The sequence below is a fragment of the Anguilla anguilla genome, chromosome 18, assembly GCF_013347855.1.
Source record: "Anguilla anguilla isolate fAngAng1 chromosome 18, fAngAng1.pri, whole genome shotgun sequence".
Taxonomy (NCBI): domain Eukaryota; kingdom Metazoa; phylum Chordata; class Actinopteri; order Anguilliformes; family Anguillidae; genus Anguilla; species Anguilla anguilla.
In genome coordinates this window covers 2,632,643-2,651,096 of record NC_049218.1, presented here as the reverse complement: position 1 = coordinate 2,651,096, position 18,454 = coordinate 2,632,643, and the positions used below count along the sequence as shown (strand labels likewise).

The 18,454-nt window shown below is 42.6% G+C and overlaps 1 protein-coding gene across 1 annotated transcript in view; it reads right to left on the bottom strand.

The window, feature by feature from the left end:
• Positions 1 to 18,454, bottom strand: part of LOC118218404 (AT-rich interactive domain-containing protein 5B-like) — a 77,858-nt gene that overhangs the window by 38,819 nt on the left and 20,585 nt on the right. The window contains exon 4 of the mRNA XM_035401031.1: positions 8,506 to 8,736. Coding sequence (XP_035256922.1) covers positions 8,506 to 8,736 — 231 coding nt within the window. The remainder of the gene's footprint in view (positions 1 to 8,505; positions 8,737 to 18,454) is intronic.

Sequence of the window (18,454 nt, the reverse complement as noted above, 5' to 3'; positions counted from 1 at the left end):
TGTGCTCATTTTAATGGGCTGCCAGTAAAATTGAAACATTTCTGGGTAATAATCAAAAATTGCATAATTACTGGAGCACTTAAGTCATCCACTAGCTAATAATAATAATACCGCATACAATTTAATACTTTCCATGATCCATCTCTTAATTTGTTTTATTAATTTAAAGAGGCTTGTTCTGACTGTTCCACAAACAGCATGCCTTTGCATATACAGCTCATTGCGCTCTGCTCCCGAAAGCAGCCACGTCTGGCTTTGACATTCACTAGATATTAGCAACAACTTTTACAACAGAACTCAACTACAGGTCTGGAGGCCTCTGCACACCAACCCCCATACCCCCCCCCCCCCCACAAAAAAAGGAAGAAAGAAAAAAAGAGAGATAAAAATCTTCATAGCAAATCACCGTCCAAAACGACAACTGTTCATGAAGGGGAACGAGTGAAGAGGTTTTGGGCCCGTTTGAGCAGAGGGGGGTTTGAGGCAAGCACTCTAAGAGATTAACTTTTCTCTTTTTTTTTTCTAAATGGGCAGATTAAATTACAATTTTGAGCTCTTTCACGTGGAGTGTGTCAGGGCCCGAGCGACAGCATCTTTAAAACGCGACCTCCGTCCGTCAGCGACCATCGCATTGTTGAGTGTCAGGAGAAAGACCTCTTTGGGGGCTGGAACCGGGAGCAGCCCCCACTCCTCTCACACTCCTGGACTGTGTGTGCGTGTGTGTGCGTGTTTGTACATGGGTATATGTGTGCATGTGTGTGTGTGTACATGGGTATATGTGTGTGTGTGTGTGTGTGTGTGTGTGTGTATGTGCGCGTGTGTGTGTGTGTGTGTGTGTGTGTGTGTGTGTGCGTGTTTGTACATGGGTATATGTGTGTGTGAGTGTGTGTGTGTGCGTCTGTGTGTGTACATGGGTATATGTAAGTGTGTGTGTGAGTGTGTGAGAGAGTGTGTGTTTGTGTGTGTGCACGTGTGTGTTACTTCAGAACCACATATTCAAACTCATCAAATGTTCGGTGGGGGGGGGGGGGGGCGGGGGGGGGGTGGGGGGGGCGACGTATGTCAGTCTGGTAATAAATCACTCCCACCAATCCGCTTAGAAGCAACAAACAACCAGAGCACCTCAGCCAGAGTGCGACCTTACAGAGATTCAGAGATTCAGAAATAATAATCAAATACTGCATCGGGCTTTAAGTGACTTTTTATGTCCATAAAACAGTCATTTTTATCGGTGGCATAAAAACGAGACAGGAGCTTTGAAAGGTAGGTTCCATTTTTTATTTTTTTTTTGGCCATGAATAATTCATACCCCCCCTTAAGTCGCCTGTTGAGGATTGGAGGCACTAAAAAAATCAAGCTCAACGTTTTCTTCCTCAGTGCAGAATTACAAATCAATGCACTTCATACAAAGGGTATATCTTCAAAGTTAATAACCACTGTGGAAACAAAGAAGGGAAAAAAAAACATTTAAAAATTGGAGCCTCGACACGCTGCTTGTTCGTCAGAATAAAGCCGAGCATCGACTTTCCATCTCAAGACCAAGGACTTACAGCAAGGAGCGGCGCTTCCTGACTTGTGAGAACGATCCGGAAGGCATTAGCCCAAATCATAGACTCTAAAAATAACAGAGCCACTTCAAAAAAAAATCAGGGTTAAAATATGGTTCATTCCGGGCAAGCAAAATGAACGCCATTATTATTTCATACAGAACCAGCGGCTCCATCAGCAGGGCCCCTGAAAATCACAGCCATCGTCTCCATGTATGCACCTGACAGCCCCAACGTGGAGAGTTTAAGAAACGCGCCTTTGTGAGCTGATGTTGAGGCAAACGGCATCACACGGACCGGGACACGTCCCGTACGCCCGCTGGACAATCGTCAGGGTTATGCTGACGGAATTCTCCCATGCACCATTTTCACAGCACCTCAATAAAGTTTTTTGAAAATAAATTCACAGCTTGTCTGAGCATTGACCTGCAAAGGCGCACACTGGCATTATGGGAAAAACAGGGGCCATCCTCCCGTGAATTTGACGTAATGGATGCCGAACAGTTGCTGGGAAATGTTACATCGCTTCTTCCCTCCTCTTCAGCAGCAGAAGAATTCCACAAACAGAGTATACGGTTACGTCTCAGCTGCTGCGGAACGTTATTACAACATTCTGGAACGCTGTAGCGACGGGGCTGTGATGAAATACACGATCGTGCACATGTTTTTCAGCTGTGCGTGTTCGCCGCTCCCAAACCACTAAAGCCCCCAGGTATACTGCAAAGAGATCACATTCATCCATTTTCCGTGCTGTAAACGTTTTTGCAAAAATGTGGTCACAGCCCTCCAAAATCACAAGAACGCAAAGTTTTCCAAACTTTTTCACACAGAAAAAAAAAGTATATAAAATGTTTTTTTTATCACAATCCAGCTTCATTTTCTGGCCTCAGTAACAAAAACCAAAAATACGTCCTCCTGAATTTTGCATGTGGTGTATACACATCAACATCAATGGTAAAAGAAATGCCCCTTCCCCTGAGTGATTCAGCTTGGTGAATTCCCCATGCCACCCCGTCTCAATATCATTTTGATTACTAATCTCAGAGAGGATCCAGCACCTACTTCCCAGTCAGAAATCACTCGGCGTCCCTTAAAAAAAAGATTTACTGGGCTCTCAGGAAAGAGGGTCTCAATGTCGCAAATGCCGCTAAACGCCTCTGCCAGCGCCTGAACAAGGCAGCCCGTCCCTCAGGGCTGGCGTTTGGGATTAATGAGGCCAGACAGAGTGCCTGTTTAAACCTTGCCCCTCAGGCCCACACCATGGAGCCTTTACACCTGCGAGGCTCCCGTTTCCAAACACAGCACTAATCACTGAACACTGAACACTGGGCCCTGTGCTCTCAGCTCCCTGACCCTGTGTCTGTGCCCACAGCTCTCTGACCCTGTGTCTGTGCTCACAGCTCCCTGACCCTATGTCTGTGCTCACAGCTCTCTGACCCTGTGCAGACTGGGCCCTGTGTCTGTGCTCACAGCTCTCTGACCCTGTGTCTGTGCTCACATCTCTCTGACCCTGTGTCTGTGCTCAAAGCTCTCTGACCCTGTGTCTGTGCTCACAGCTCTCTGACCCTGTGTCTGTGCTCACAGCTCCCTGACCCTGTGTCTGTGCTCACAGCTCTCTGACCCTGTGTCTGTGCTCACAGCTCCCTGACCCTGTGTCTGTGCCCACAGTTCTCTGACCCTGTGTCTGTGCTCACAGCTCTCTGATCCTGCAGACGTACCGGACAAAGCACAGGATTAAATATTCATAATGCCCCCCCCCCCCCCCATCTCATTGTTTGTTTTTCATGCGCAGCACACAGTGAATTCCTCACTGCTATTCACTACAGAAGGCCATATTAATGCGCATGTGAATGGGTTGCCTGGTTCTCGTTAAAAACAATATGGGAATACTGCAATTCACCATGTCAATTATGCAAATGCCAAACCCGGAGTAAAATGTTTTTCAGATATATCAAAAAAAGAAAAGAAAAAATGTCTATTACCTTGGAGAGAAAAATGGAAATTGCTGTCACTGAAGAAAAAAAATCATATCAATTTCTCCTTGATTCTATATTCTTATTCATGAGAATAAGGCATACGGTAGGGTTGTTTAAAAAATTCATGACCTATAGTTAATACAAACCGGATATAAGATCATATAAGGGAGCACTGGATGCAGGAAATAGTGTGTAAAACTGAGTCAGCCTGATCTCAGCTTCGGCCAATCAGCTGCCAGAATAAAGCCAGGATCCAACACCAGGTGTACTATATTAGAATAATGCAAATAATATATATATTATATATTAGAATAATATATATGCTCAGTCTACACACTCCTCAGTGGCTCTAAAGTCTTAGCAAACACAGAGGAGGCGATGCATTTCTTTATGGTGTTTACATAACTGTGCATACAATCCACGCTCTGGTACATTCAATCATTATATCATTTATATTCAGAAATATCCACGGGTTTCGCGGCACTGAGGAAATAGATATGTTTGGAACCTCTGGATAGTATTAATAACCTGCATTAAATCTGCCGACTCCTAATAAAATTCCCCCTACTATAAATTCCTGTTTTTCTCTTCTCCAAATGTAATCGGCTCTGTTCTGTACACAAAAAACAGACAAACAAGCAAACCACAGGGGTAGAGCTTTCCCTATTTTCAATGCCAAAATCCAGTTCAATATTCAGTGTGACCAACAGAAGCGGTAAATGCAAACAGCATGAAAAGATCATTGAGCAAACAGCTACACGCTAAATCAGACTGCTAATTCACACCCCATGCCTCTGTGCTGGGCTGCATTTGCTGGGCAGGAGGAACTGGGTAAAAGGTAAATCTGTTTACCTTTCTTGGATTATTGGCAGGCGGAACAAGTTGTTCTTGATGTTGTGTTACACTGTGAACAGGTATGTCTCTGTGCACTTTCTAATTATTCAAAGGTTCCATGAAGCACTTTTTTTTCCCGTTTAAGACGTGCTTGCTAACTTTGCACTTTTCCCCAGAGTCTAATATTCCATTCAGTGACATTCTCTGAAAAGCTCTGCATATTTTTGATGTTACTTGGAAAGAGCAAATATTATCCTGAGTAAGTCTCCTGAGATGCAAGACAATATCCGTTTTCTTCTATTAAGCCTACATGGATTCCTCCTATCATACCCCCGCCCCCCCCCCGGCAATTATACATAAGTTTTGTAAACGAACCAAAACGATCCTTCGGTTCAGTGGAAAAGGAATCCCATATTCTTACTTCAAAACACTTTTGATAAACACGACAAGAAAATGACTCCGTAAATAATACGGAACGTAAAACTTTCCAGACTCGTATAATGTGAGTCACAGAGAGATGATATACAGTGTGTGTCGTGTTTTATTTTTTTGCACAGTTTGATTTGTAAAGGCTGAAATTAAAAGCTTCTGCGGAGGCAGTCTGATCAATGGGAGTGTGAAGCGTCTTCCTCACAGGGTATCATTCATATACCCTTCATTATTATGCGAAACTCATTCTATAAATACACATCAGCCACAGAGGGCTGTTCGGGGCAGAACACAAAGAGAGTTTACCCCATGAAGCATTAAGAAACCAGCCATGATAAGTGAAGCTCAACACAAAGGGACAATAACAGCGTACTTTTAGGACATAACAATGTGGATGCACTACAGTAACAACACAAATTATAAGATTGCCAGAATAGTTCATCAAATAACATATTACAGTGACTACTGTTTGCATTGCTTATGGTGCAGTTACTACTCCCCCCCCCCCCCCCCCCCCCACCGCCACTTTACATATTAATATTAAGCCATGCTATTTCTATCACATTAATAATGGCATATGGTTGTTTTTACTTGTTTGTAGCAGTAATTAAATACAGAGGAGGGTGTTTCCCTTAAGAATAATATGACACAGTAAAGACCAATAACACGTCTGTATTATTCACAGATCTGCATGCCGTTCGAGTTCTCCCGGGTGCGACAACGGACACGAAAACACAAACGCTGAAAATGGCCGAATCTGCATTTTAATGAGTCAATGCATCTCAGCGTTTTCTGCAAGTCAGGAGCTATTACTGCAGCTGCTACTCCCACGATGAACGGGAACAGAATCAGTCATCCCAAATTTACCTGAGTTAAAAGAATAAAAATGCTACAAGACAGGCGTCTAAAAAAAACACAGTTCAGCACTAACAGCATTTTCACACTCATCCATGTTTTTAAAAAAAAAACAAAAAAAACAAACCTTTTCACCCCTGCAAGTGCCATTTTAAACCCAGGCCGTTGGGTTTTTAAAAATATAAACTTCAAGCTTAAAGCACATACGGTAACATGTAGGTGTTTAGCAGATACTGTGACTAAGACAGAAGCACATATGTACAAGTTCAGGCCATCAGAGTCTAAACTGAGAGCAGTGCTCTGAACATAAACCTACAAGACAGCCTGCAGGTTTTACTTGTTCCATCTTTGGTTTAAGAGGGAGATAAGAGTATGCAGTGGTTTAATCAGCAAATGGGATTGAGGATATAAGGTTAGACACAGCGCAGGTAGGGCTTGTAAACGCACACCCAAATATTTAATGAGCCAATTAAATGAATTAGTCAAGCCAAGGTGCATAAAAGGGTTAGACTAACAGATTGTCAGCAGAATAAAAAAACCTTTTATCTCTCCAAAGTCACATCTTCAGGAAATGAGAAAAAGTTATTTTGTTATTACGTTAGACTGAAAAGACTGTTGCCTGGCATTCTGAATAAACTTTATCAGACACAGAGCCATGAAACACAGACAGGACCCATCTGATGATGCAATCCTTTGATCCTTTCATACATAACTCAGAAATAGAGATACAAGGTTGTTTTTTCATGACATCATTGGTATTTATAATTTCATACACACCGATGTAAAAATATCAAGCCCATAAAAGTACGCCCTTTCTGCTCTAGACCCCAAAGCCAAAAGTAGAGAATGATTCAAAGCAAATAGCTGAGTGATTACCCACAGTGCACTGCTGAATGAGACCCTAATGTCTGTCCAAGGTTTTCACGTCTCATCTCTCACAGCTGGGCCTTCTGAGCGGGAACCCAAATCCACACACTGTTTGTTTCCCCTGGCTGGTGTTAATGGGGGGACACACATTTAAAACGCACGGACCTGGACTGTAACGTATCCAGGCAGTATAGATGCGGGTATCACATGGTTCTGTGAACTGCAATGGTTGGTTGGGGCGTCCCTTCCAGTTCTCCTCAACCAGTTGCTGCACAACACCCCTAGCCTTCATCCCCCCCCCTACCGCCCACCCCCCCCCCCCCCCCAAAAAAACATGGGCCAGATAGTGGATTTTGTGTTTCTCCTAAGAAGAGGAAGAACCTAACAAGGTGCCATGAGGTCAAAGATGTAAGAAACGCTATAGCCAATAACCCTGACATCAGCGAGAAAACAAAAACCCCGTTTGACTGAAAGGTATTGTGGAATCATTTGGCTCCTTTGTTAAAATGTCAGCCGGCACACTGCTATTTATAATGCATTTTCCAGAAGAATGAAATTGCTTCCCACTTATCTTCTCTCTCAGGTTCCAACTTTCTTACCGATTGCCTCTTTTAAAACATAAAAAAATCTCTTGGCTTGTTTCACCATTTGTATGGATATCAAGCAACATGATTCAAGAAAGCTCTGAGCTACAGTTTTGTTTTAAAAGCACATTTCAGCCAAGATAGTCATTTAAAGAATAAAAACCGCTTCAAGAACGCAATCTCAAAAGTGCTCGCATAAATCTTTCTCCCAAAACACAATCCATACCGTTTTAGCCGACACAGCATTGCGACCCCTGTGTGAACCACGGCATCATGCAATCCGAGCAGGCTTCAATAAACAAAATTATTCTGAAATGTTAACATAAAGACTACTTTTACATTGGGTCTATTATCCCTTGTTGACATACTTTACTGTGGTCTGTGGAGAATTAAAGCAAAATTGCATTCCTATAAATCGACGCACGACAGTAAAATCTCACAGAATCACGTTATTTGTTTTATTTCGGCTACGGAAGTACAGCGTTTATAGCATGAGATGTTTCTCACATCGACACCGTCCTTCCATCGGTGATCGAGCAGAGAAAACCAACGCAAGGAATTATCGTGTTGAAATGCTACTACAGCTGCAGTGTAAATGCCTTCTCCATTAAAGTGCAGACCATATTTGGGTTTGTTCTGAGCCATTCAAAGTTTAGCTCCCGCTCTGGACAACTGAGCCTTCCCCTCTCTGGAAATTCAGCTACATCGAACGTTTCCTGCTTGACCGATTAAGTCAATATTGAAGCAATACTACAGATCCCCGTAAGCAACATAGATGCATTTTAGATGTCATTATCGCCTTAAAATGAGTAAGATTTATTTGTCTTTCTAAAGAAAAAGCATAGTCAAAAGATCCCAAAATGTGATGATCAAGTATCAATGAAAGTTGTTCTGCTATTGTATAATCGAGCACACATCAATTCTGGATTTTGGGTTCTGTATCCCAAAAACAAATTTCCTAAAGGGACAAAAGGTTCATTGACTGGTTGATTGATTTAGTGATTATGGAAAAGCAGACTAATCGCAACCAATTGCCATATTTTACAGGAATGGTACTACTTAACTACTACCAGTACATTTCACAGATTTCAAGTAACATTTCTTTACTACCTAATAAATGCTGCCAAAAACGTTCCCAAGCCTGTATAATATAACTTATATCCAAAAATGGGTGCATGATTTCTTCTTACAGGGTGAAGTCACACTATACCACACTATACCACAACTATAGTCAAGTGTGTGAATATGCCTGAATGTACAATTCCACACAGTTTTCTCAATTAAATTATAACTGTTTCCTGAGAAAAAGACGGATTCAAACTGAAGAGCCAAGTCGCCCATTTACGCGAAACGCTCGCTGTGTCACACGTTCCTCTGTTAATTCGGGAGGACGCGTTGGCGAAAGGCACTCACCGAATTCTTCGCTGATGCTCTCGTTCTGGATGAGCGTGGGGTGCTCGAAGGTGTCCCGGCAGTACAGGATCCGCGTGCGGCCGCTGAGGGAGGCGATCCCGCCCAGCGCCAGGACCACCTGGTCCATCAGCAGGGAGGACGGTCTCTCCCGCAGCCGGGCGACGACGGACCGGTACCGGCAGTACTGCGGGTAGCTCAGAACCAGCGCCCGCCTCCCCTCCTCATCGTCCCCTGGAGGAGGAAGAACAGCGGGGTTTCCTTAGATTACCTTCCTCGTTACTTTAACGGGTCCGACCCCAGGCGTGCCCTCTCTCACACACTGGACATATACTAATGCGATGCGGGTTAAGTACCTTGGCTCAATGGTACAACGGCAGTAACCTACCTGGGAATCAAACCTGTGACCTTTTGGTTACAAGACCAGTTCCTTACCCATTATACTAAACCTCCACCACTGCAGACCTTTAAACTAGTCATATGGGTGAACGTGAATGCAGTTCTGCAAGGCTAGCCCGCTAGCCGCGGCTGTTCCAAGCTAACAAGGTTCTAGGGAACGTGCTTTTTGCTTCTGAAGTCCTGCTTGCTTTGGTCTTTGACATTGCACAGCTGTAGACTTTTTTAGCCTGGCTTTCAGGAAGTAATCACAGTTACTGGGCCACAGCTGAACATAAAACGCCGTCATGCTTCGTTGCCAGGTGAACAGAAAGATAACTTTTAAAGGGGACAGACAGCGACCATTTAAAATCAGTCATCTTCAATCAGCCGTTGCTAATAGAAGTGGTGTGTGGTTGTGGATCCTGAGCTTGTTTGTTTTTTTTTTTTTTTTTTGGACAAATGCGATCAAAATTCAGTGACAGCATCCGTTTGAAAAGAGAAAGAAAGGACAGCATCTTCAGCACCAATGTGAAGAGAGTGAAAATCCGCCTATAAGTGAGAAGTAAGCCGTACCTGGGGTAGGTAACCACTGCAGGTTTAAAATCACAAACCCCCGGCTCTACAAGCGAGCTGATTGGACCTGCTGACCCCTGTGGCCCAGGCAAGGGGGCGTTTCCCACTGCCCACCAACGGATGACATCACAGTCTGACGGACATTTCTCACATCAACGCTGTCCTTGCATTGGTGATCGAGCAGAGAAAACCAACACTAGGAATAACGGTGTTGAAATGACTACAGCTGCAGTAAATTCTGCTACATCTGACGTTTCCTGCCTGAGGTCAATATTGAGGCAACACTGCAGATCCTCACAAGCAACACAGATGCATTTTATATGGAATTTTCACCTTAAAATGAGAAAGATTTATTTGTCTTTCTAAAGAAAAAGTGTGGTCAATAAGATCCCTAAATGTGATGATCTAGCATCGATGAAAGTTGTTCTCCTATTGTACAATCGAGCAAACGTCAATTCTGGATTCTGGGTTCTGTATCCACAAAACAAATTCCTCATGCTAACTCACCTCTCTTAACCCTGTCACACAGGTGCCGGGAAGAGCATCTGTCTTAAGAGTCCCCTATTGTACAAACACAGAGGTGACTCACACAGCCAGGAGTGCCAGAGAGTATTAAAAAATGGCGCCTAATCTAATGAAATTCAGGTATTTAACGCGATGAGTGTGTGTGACACCAGCAAACAAGCTGTTGCATCACACACTGTTGCTTTCCAAGGTCTGACAGTCTGTTATGTCCTTAGGGTTATATTAAATTAAATCCTAGTCCTTCTGTCAAATGAATTCATTCTTACCGATAGCGGGTGTTCACTAGTATTTTGGTTGTGGATGTACAGCACATTTACCTGACCATGTTATGCAATGCCTGCTATATCTGCCACTGTATGCAAAGCATGCAGTATGCCTGTGGCATATCTCTGCACAGTTACTGAGTGTGCTTGTGATTTCAGTGGAAATGTCAGCCCTTACAATGTAATTCTGACATTGCCTCACCATGTTTGAATCCTCATCAACTCGACTGCAGAAATGTATTATATATTCGCGTATGACGACCGTATCAAAACTCAATACACTGAAGCCCTACTTGATTATTATTATTATGATTACTGCCCATCAGGTTCACAATGCCTGTACCTCTGCACTTCCTATTTGTAGGGCTGAATACAGGATATTACCCATGCCACCCACGCCACCCCCCCCCCCCTCCAGTAAGAGTCCCATTACAGATCTCTTGGTCGAACTCCTGATGCTAAACAAAGGCCTGAGATAGCGGATGTAGTGCGCTTCTCCGGCTACGATACTACAATGCATTCAGTAAAAACCGGATAAAATAAGGAATATTTTCCCAAGTAGTACATAAAGATAATTTTTTACGTTAATTTATTCGTCAGTGAGATTGGGGGGGGGGTTCTCTCAAATGCACGATGGCTGGGGAACAAACTCGTCCTCCATGCTCCCAGTGTACCAAAGAGCACGGAGAAGAGGAAGAGGAGCTAAACCATTAAATCCCATTCAGTGGTGCTGCAGAGTGCTCTGTTTATAGGCAGGGGTACGTACTCATTCATTTCAAATTCCCGGAAGCATTGTGGTTTTTTTTTTGTGGTTCACCCCCCCCCCCCCCCCCCCCCCCCCCCCCCCCCCCCCCCCCCCCCCCCCCCCCCCCCCCCCCCCCCCCCCCCTTCTCCTTGTCACGTGACCCAGCCTGGAGAACGACAGGCCCAGAAACCTTTCAGATGCGTTCAATATTCCGCTGACAAGCAATGCGATGGAACATCCACTCTCCTCTCCATGCAGGACTGTGGGCTATAACCAATTACCGCAGTTTGTTTGGGAGTATGTGGGTTTATTACTTTTCTTTCTTAATGATTCACTCCGGTCCTACTAATCTGACTGGAAGTCCCCATTATGTTGCGCTGATTACACTTGCTTCAGGCAGCAATGCGAAGAGAATATTCTCCGAGCTTCGTTTTTTGTGAATAAAAAAAACCCCTCTTTCTCAATAAAAGAACCCTTATCTTTACATAAGCAGTTTAATTGGCCCTGCACTGTCATTTGAGTGTAGAGAAAGAGAGAGAGAGAGAGAGAGAGAGGAAAAAAAAAACACATTTATGTAATTTTCCATTAATACTTTTGAAAGGCCCCCTTTGTCAAGAAACCAGGTATGCACTGATTGGTTGCAACATCAGCTCGAAAACATACCCAAGCTTCACGTCTTATCAGATCAGGGAGAGCTGGTAGAGACTCTCAACTTTGTCAATATTCAACTGATTTCGAGCTCCAGTACTCCAGGAAAACGTCTGGCTAACTGTGGGAATATTTACATAACGACTTTCTGTACAGCCCTGGTGAAATCTGAAATGATCCCAGTGAAAACATTTGCCCAATACTTTCCTCACAATACATCGACAATTAAGGTTATTTTATTGCTTGGAAATGAAATATAGAACATAGTAACTGTCTGCTGGGAAATATCCTCTGCAAACACAAGGAGTAACTTAAAGAAACAATTCTTGGAAACAGATTGAGTGGAATGTGTTGTTTGTGCTGATTTAGGCTTGGAATAAATTCACTTAAAAGCAAGTACCTGCTGTTTTCTGGCTCCCAACAAAAGATATTTTTGGACATCGACTATTAGAAAAGGGAACATTCTTTTTATCAGCGCAAATACAGATAGAAACAATTACAATACCCAAAGCCCAAAATGATATGAAGAACTAGAACATGCAGTACTTCATTGCATTTTTCCACAATAAAAACTGCAGGTCCAAGCATTACCTAAGCCAAATCTGGTACGAACAGTTTTAACATAACCCTGCATTCTAAATCGTACATCACTATAAATGAGTAACTCCTCAGTTCCCATCTGAACATCTCAACACAGCAGGTCACAACAGGGGCACTGTGACATGTTTCCACAGTCACATGACACCAGTATCCATAATCCAGCTTTGAGCCCAGGACACTGGTCCTGATTTAGCAAAACAAAGTCCCATCTGATCACAGGATATTAGTCCAGACACTCCACTGCGTCCCAGAAACAAATTAATTTTGTGCTCGGTTCATTAATTTACATAAATTTGCCACCACTCACCTCATCACCTTTCATAACTGCTCTTAATTTTATATTATTTGTTGTTATAAGTACAGTGGTATTAAACTACTAGGACATCCACCGGAATTCAAACAAAATCACTTTTTTTTTTTTTTTTTTTTAATATTATGTTTAACTTCTTTGAGTGTTATACATCTGCACAGTAAAACACCATTTTGTGTCCCAAAAGGAAGAGTATGTTTTTGGGCTTGTCCTAATGTGACATGTACTTACTGTTCCTCAGAACCCTCAATTTTCAAGTCGCAAGGGCACAGGGGAAACCCACCGAGGCTTTTCATTTGCCTTCAAATTTTCCCGACAATAAATCTGACCTTTGATATATCGAGGCAGAGGCTCCTCCTATTTGACAAGTTCCTCTATTTCTAGTCTCTCCCAGCCAGCCATCAAGTTTTATTTCAACTCTATGACAATATTCTCGTGACTCTTCTCATCCATGACCCTGACACAGCTCCGTATTTGACACAGTCATTTCCACAGTGAGTGTAGCATGATGACACCGTTGCCATAGTGATATTTTTATGTTGTCACCTCACTTGCGGCATAACACAAAATCCAGGTGGTGTCACAACATGGGTATGTCATAGTTATGAATGGACATGACACCCCGTGCCTATCATTTCCATGCTATTAGGACTATAATATGTCAAATAAAGTTTTACCTTGATCCTCAACTGTAAATAGCCACCAAGGCTCTTGAAAAATATTTAGTTGCCGGTTTTCGTATTGCTGGTCCATTTTCCATCATCCAACTAACATGACCTGCTTTTACAGTACATATTCACACCTGTTCATTATGTCGTTATGGGAGACTGATGTTTCAAGAACCCCTAACAGCTAGCTTGCAAAAACAAAATAATAACACGATAAAATAAAACCAGCAACGAATTGATGTGTTTGTGAATATACATGCTTTTGTTACAGAATTCTGCAGTGCTTCCAGGTGCTGTGTTAGCAGTGGCTAGCATAGGTCTGTTCCATCACCAATAAGCTAATGCCAGCTACCCCGTAACTTTGCTGCATATGGCAACATAGTGGGAGTTTTTGCTATCGGCTATGTCAGGCTAGCATTTTGGCATACTAGTGACTTCCTGGCTGATATAAATGCAGCTATTGCTATATTTTTGAAAGAGACGTGATTCCAAACAGTTAGCAATATGATGTTACAAAGCCAGCCACATAGTCAGCCAGAGCAAAAATATTCAGTTTCTTTCTTTTGGTGCGTGAGCTTCGTCATCTTGGAGATGTAGGCACGGTTGAAAATGAAGGATGAGATGTTTTTGATTGTAAACACCGGAGTGAAGCAAGGGAAGAAGTCCTGCATAGTGTGCCTTTAAGTGTAACCTTAAGAGCATGCTCCTATTCTTTGCTTCTGAAACGGGTGGCAATACATTAAAACTATTTATTTATTGAAAGGCCACATATTAATATTTAAACCCACTTGCTTTCAGAACTGGGGGGAATGGATTATGAGTGATATAAAGACATATGTTACAATGTTCCTTTTGGGATACCATATGGCAAAACAAGTCTGCCACAACTCAACATTTAATGGTAGGTGCCCTACTTGCAACCCATATCAATCCATGGTAGATTAATAGGAAGTTCTGTCATCTTTCCCAGTCCTAGCTGCTATTATATAATTTACATTTCATTGAGTATTTGCCCACCCACCCACCATTGGGGGATTGCCTCAGGTTCAGTATTTTCAGTCTGGTAGTGGACAGCGAGTATTTCGCCACGTCTTGTTATAACTAATGAAGTTGCTGCATTACACTGAAGCACAAGCTGGTGAGAGGGTGACAGATGAAAGGAAACACAGATAACAATGCTCTGTGTAAACAGATAATCTCTCAATGTCTCACACCAGCATTTGATAATCGTGACCTAATTAAAATAACTCGTTCCTGACAGTTGTTTAGAGAGTTAAGCCAGAATAATTGGTTGGTACAAAAAAGCCAGCACGCAAACACAGGCTGTCCAGGACCAAAGTTCTGCAACCCCATGCACTATAACCCTCAAACTGTATATGAAATATATGTTTCTAATAAAGCAGACACTTTTTTGTTTCACCTCTTTAACGAACTGAGCCAGGAAAATAATCAGCTGCTTATTTATACATTACTGTAGGTGGCTCAGTGTGTACCACAATTTCATGTAATTTTTTTAAAAATCTATGGAACATATATTAGATCCGGTATAACAGAAATACACAATTACAAAACGTCGACTAGAACCTTCCTAAAACATGCTAGCGTGTCACAAGTGGCACTGATGTCGGAGCTGTGATTAGATCACTGACAGCTGTTGGATTCCCGAGGGCGGCTGGTCTTGCGTAAGCTCCAGGTTCGGGCTTTTTCGCGTCAGATGTCATAAAAAGCAAAAACATTATTCTAACGTGATGTATCGCTTGACCGAGGTGGAATATGGAAACCCCCCTCCCCCGGGCAACGTTGCCAGATTATTGAATGTGTCAAGGAATTCACTGGACCACCATTCTACGAGTCTGCAAAGCTTTGATGCATATCATCCGTCAAACTGATAGATGCCAGCTCCACTACAATGGGACATTGAAACACATGTAAAATATATAAAATCAAAAAAAAAAAAAAAAAAAAAAGTAAAAAAACCAGAGAGCTGCTTTGTATTCAGTGAACGGTTCCATTTGCTCTTCTGCTAGTATTGGTTTCAGGGATGCCCTGTTTTCATTTACCCAGACCTCTTTCATATGTACAGCACAGCTCCCATTCACCCTCTCCCTCCTGCAGCAACCACAGACTTTAACAAAAGGCACGTTTAGCAGCAGGGAGGACCCTCTTTAAATCTGTTTGTCTTCGTTAAAAAAAAAAAAAAAAAACAAAACAAGAAAAAACAAAAACAGAAGCTGCCAAGAAAATATGTGAGAAGTCCAAAGACGGACGGTCTTCAGACGGAGTGTCGTGTTGCTAACAGATATAAATAAGAAAAAAAAGTCCCTTTGATATTTAAATGAATCTAATAGGCGCCCCGCACCACTTCACTGTCTTCTCTTGTGAACTGTCTGCTGCTGGCACATGCCTGCCCGTGAAGAGGAGAGAGGGGACTGTTGTTCTTCAGCTTGGATCTGCTCGCTCTGTTCATTAGGACCCATTAGGGGACAGTGCTGCCCCCCATCTCTCAGCATGCCATGGCCCCAAAACTATTCAAAGCATATCATATTTGCACTAAGGTTACAGAAAGCCACAGGAAACCTTCTATTGAGAACTATCTGCCTGGAAGAGGGGAAAAAAATAACTGCAAGTTTGTTCCTGCTCTTAATTATCTAAACAGCCTTGATGGGCGCCTCTCTCTCTCTCTCTATCTCTCTCTCTCTCATGTGATTGTGTTTTTCACAGAAAAAAAAAAAAATTAAATTTGGCTTTAATTTACTCCCAGTTTACTTGAAAACAGAAACAGGCGACTCAATGCTCTCCATCCCTCCCTTTGTGATACGATAACACAGGTTTGTTTGTTTCAGGATTTAACAGAGCTTTTGTTCAGGAATTTAATTTTTTGGTTATTTTTCTTTTCTTTTCTTTTTTTTTGCTTCGTTTTTTTTTTTTTTGCAAATCCAAATTGCCTGAAACCATATTTTCCCAATATACCCAACAGCAATGGAAAACACTTTGCTGATGATTAATGTTGGCTGGTGTTATTTTATTAGATTAGACATTCCGTTTTCCGAGCGCCCTGCTTCCAGAGTAGCTCCCTAGCAACAAGCCAAATCACTGCTCGGAGTTTTACGCGTCTGGCGCCAGTCCAGGTTTAACTGTCCACGTTATTGATTGCCAGATCGCGAAGTTTGCAGTTAATAGCTTCTGTAATGCATGACAGAATTATACTAAACTCCTCTTGCCGAATTATTCATTTGCCTAACAAAGAGGTCTGCTGTTAAAACCATAAGCAATAGATCACTGTTCATAAGGAAGAGTACTCCAAAATTATTACCAACCACCCCAACCCCCCACCCCCACCCCACCCCCCCATGAAAAATGAGCCTGAAAATGTCAAGATACCGCTATTGTTTGAATCCAATGTACGGGTGAGCAGAGCAGAACAGTACAGCTGTTCAAGTTCAATCCGCAAAATACATATTGTCTATTACTCCTGACATTCCGAACTGAAACCAAATGATTTTTTAGCTTGGCTTTTTTGTGGCTTACAACTGGACCCATAAAATACATCACAGTAATCAGTAAGGTTATGGAGACATCGATTTATCTGAAGACCTTTTTTAGCCCTGTGAGAATGGCTACGGTTTTTAGAAACGTGTAAGTGTGGCTGCAATTTAATTTAAACGTCTCTGAGCATTCCTTCCTCAGGTTGACGCGCTTAAACTCATAACGTTGCTAGTGATTCAATTTGGCTGGAATGTGAGCTCAAACGAGTTATCAATGAGCTCTTAGTCTTAAAAACCTAAGCGATGCGAGAAACGGATGTCTTGTTTAGCGAAGTGTATTTCTCACGAAGCAGAGAAATCACATTTCAGCCGAGCCTTCGATGGGACAGAAGGGGGGGCGAAAAAAAAAAAACTTCAGTGAAAAGGATGTTGAGGCGGGTCAAGGGAATTACATGTCGCTTCAAACGAAACTTTCAGAGTCTATATGCTCAAGGAAACCCACAACAAACGGTGACAGATCACTGAAGACACAATGTGGTGCTTTATGTAATATCCCTCATGCACTAAAAAGCCAAAAGGGAGGGGGGGGGGGGGACTGTTTGGGGCAAGCTCATCTCTTGGTTTGAGAGTGACAGTGTTCATTTCACTGTGCTTGCAAGTCATCATAATGGCACTTAACCTATCAAAAGATCTGGAGGGCAATTTTGAATAAACAACTGCCAACTGTGTCTATTCTAACTGGTTGCAGTACATCGAACCAGACAGGCCGATTCACAGACGGTACTTATGTGAATTATGGGGAACGGAAACACGTTTGCGTTATATAGCACATTCAATTATTTACGTTACCTCGAATTTGTATTACTATTGATTTAAATTCTGAAGGGGAAATGGCTAGCTTCCAGTGATGAATGCAAAGTCATTTCCTCAGTTCATGAACATTATTATATGCTCACTTTAATGAGATAATGTGCCACAAACTGTAAACAGTACATATATTACAGTGCAGAAGCTGGTTACGGTGAGCGTACTACTGCATGCACAAAGCACATAACACATTTGCATACGTAATAATAAATGCACGCATTATGCCAGAGGCAGAGAAATATGGAACATTAAAATATAAATAAAAATGCTTTTCTTGTAATTCCAGAATGTACTACAACTGACATAAGTGTCAGAAAATACAACAAGCGCCACAAAATGAAAAGGCAAGTGCAAAAGGACACCGAACAGTGGTTACTCTCCTTTTTTCAGATGATGAGGGGATGAAATGATTGTAATTTTCCGCAGCGCTGGATGAATGGCGGTGCATAATGGCATTGCTCGATGAAACCAATTAAAGGATGTTTAGAACCTCACACAAAGGAGGAATTAGACGGGGGACCGGAGTAATAAGATTGTACATAATCAATGCGCCATTGTGCAGTTTTCCCTGTTTCGCACCCACTTCCTGAGAGGCTTCTCAATCACTTTTTTTTTTTTCCAAAGAATAAATCATTTGGATTTATGAGGCCCGTCACAGGGAACACGCATGTTAAAATCACTTTGATCAATTTAACAAGAGGCCTGGGCCTATTCTGAGTGGGGTGGGGGTGGGGGAGGGCAGGGGAGGGGGGGGGGGAGGGGGGGTGCATGAATGCTGCTTATCTGGGTTTTAGCAAGTTCGAGATGAAGCAACACCCCGGTCTTTAGCACTGAACTGTGTGTAAACAAAAACAGACTCACCCGCCCCCCCCCTCCCCCAAAACTCCAAT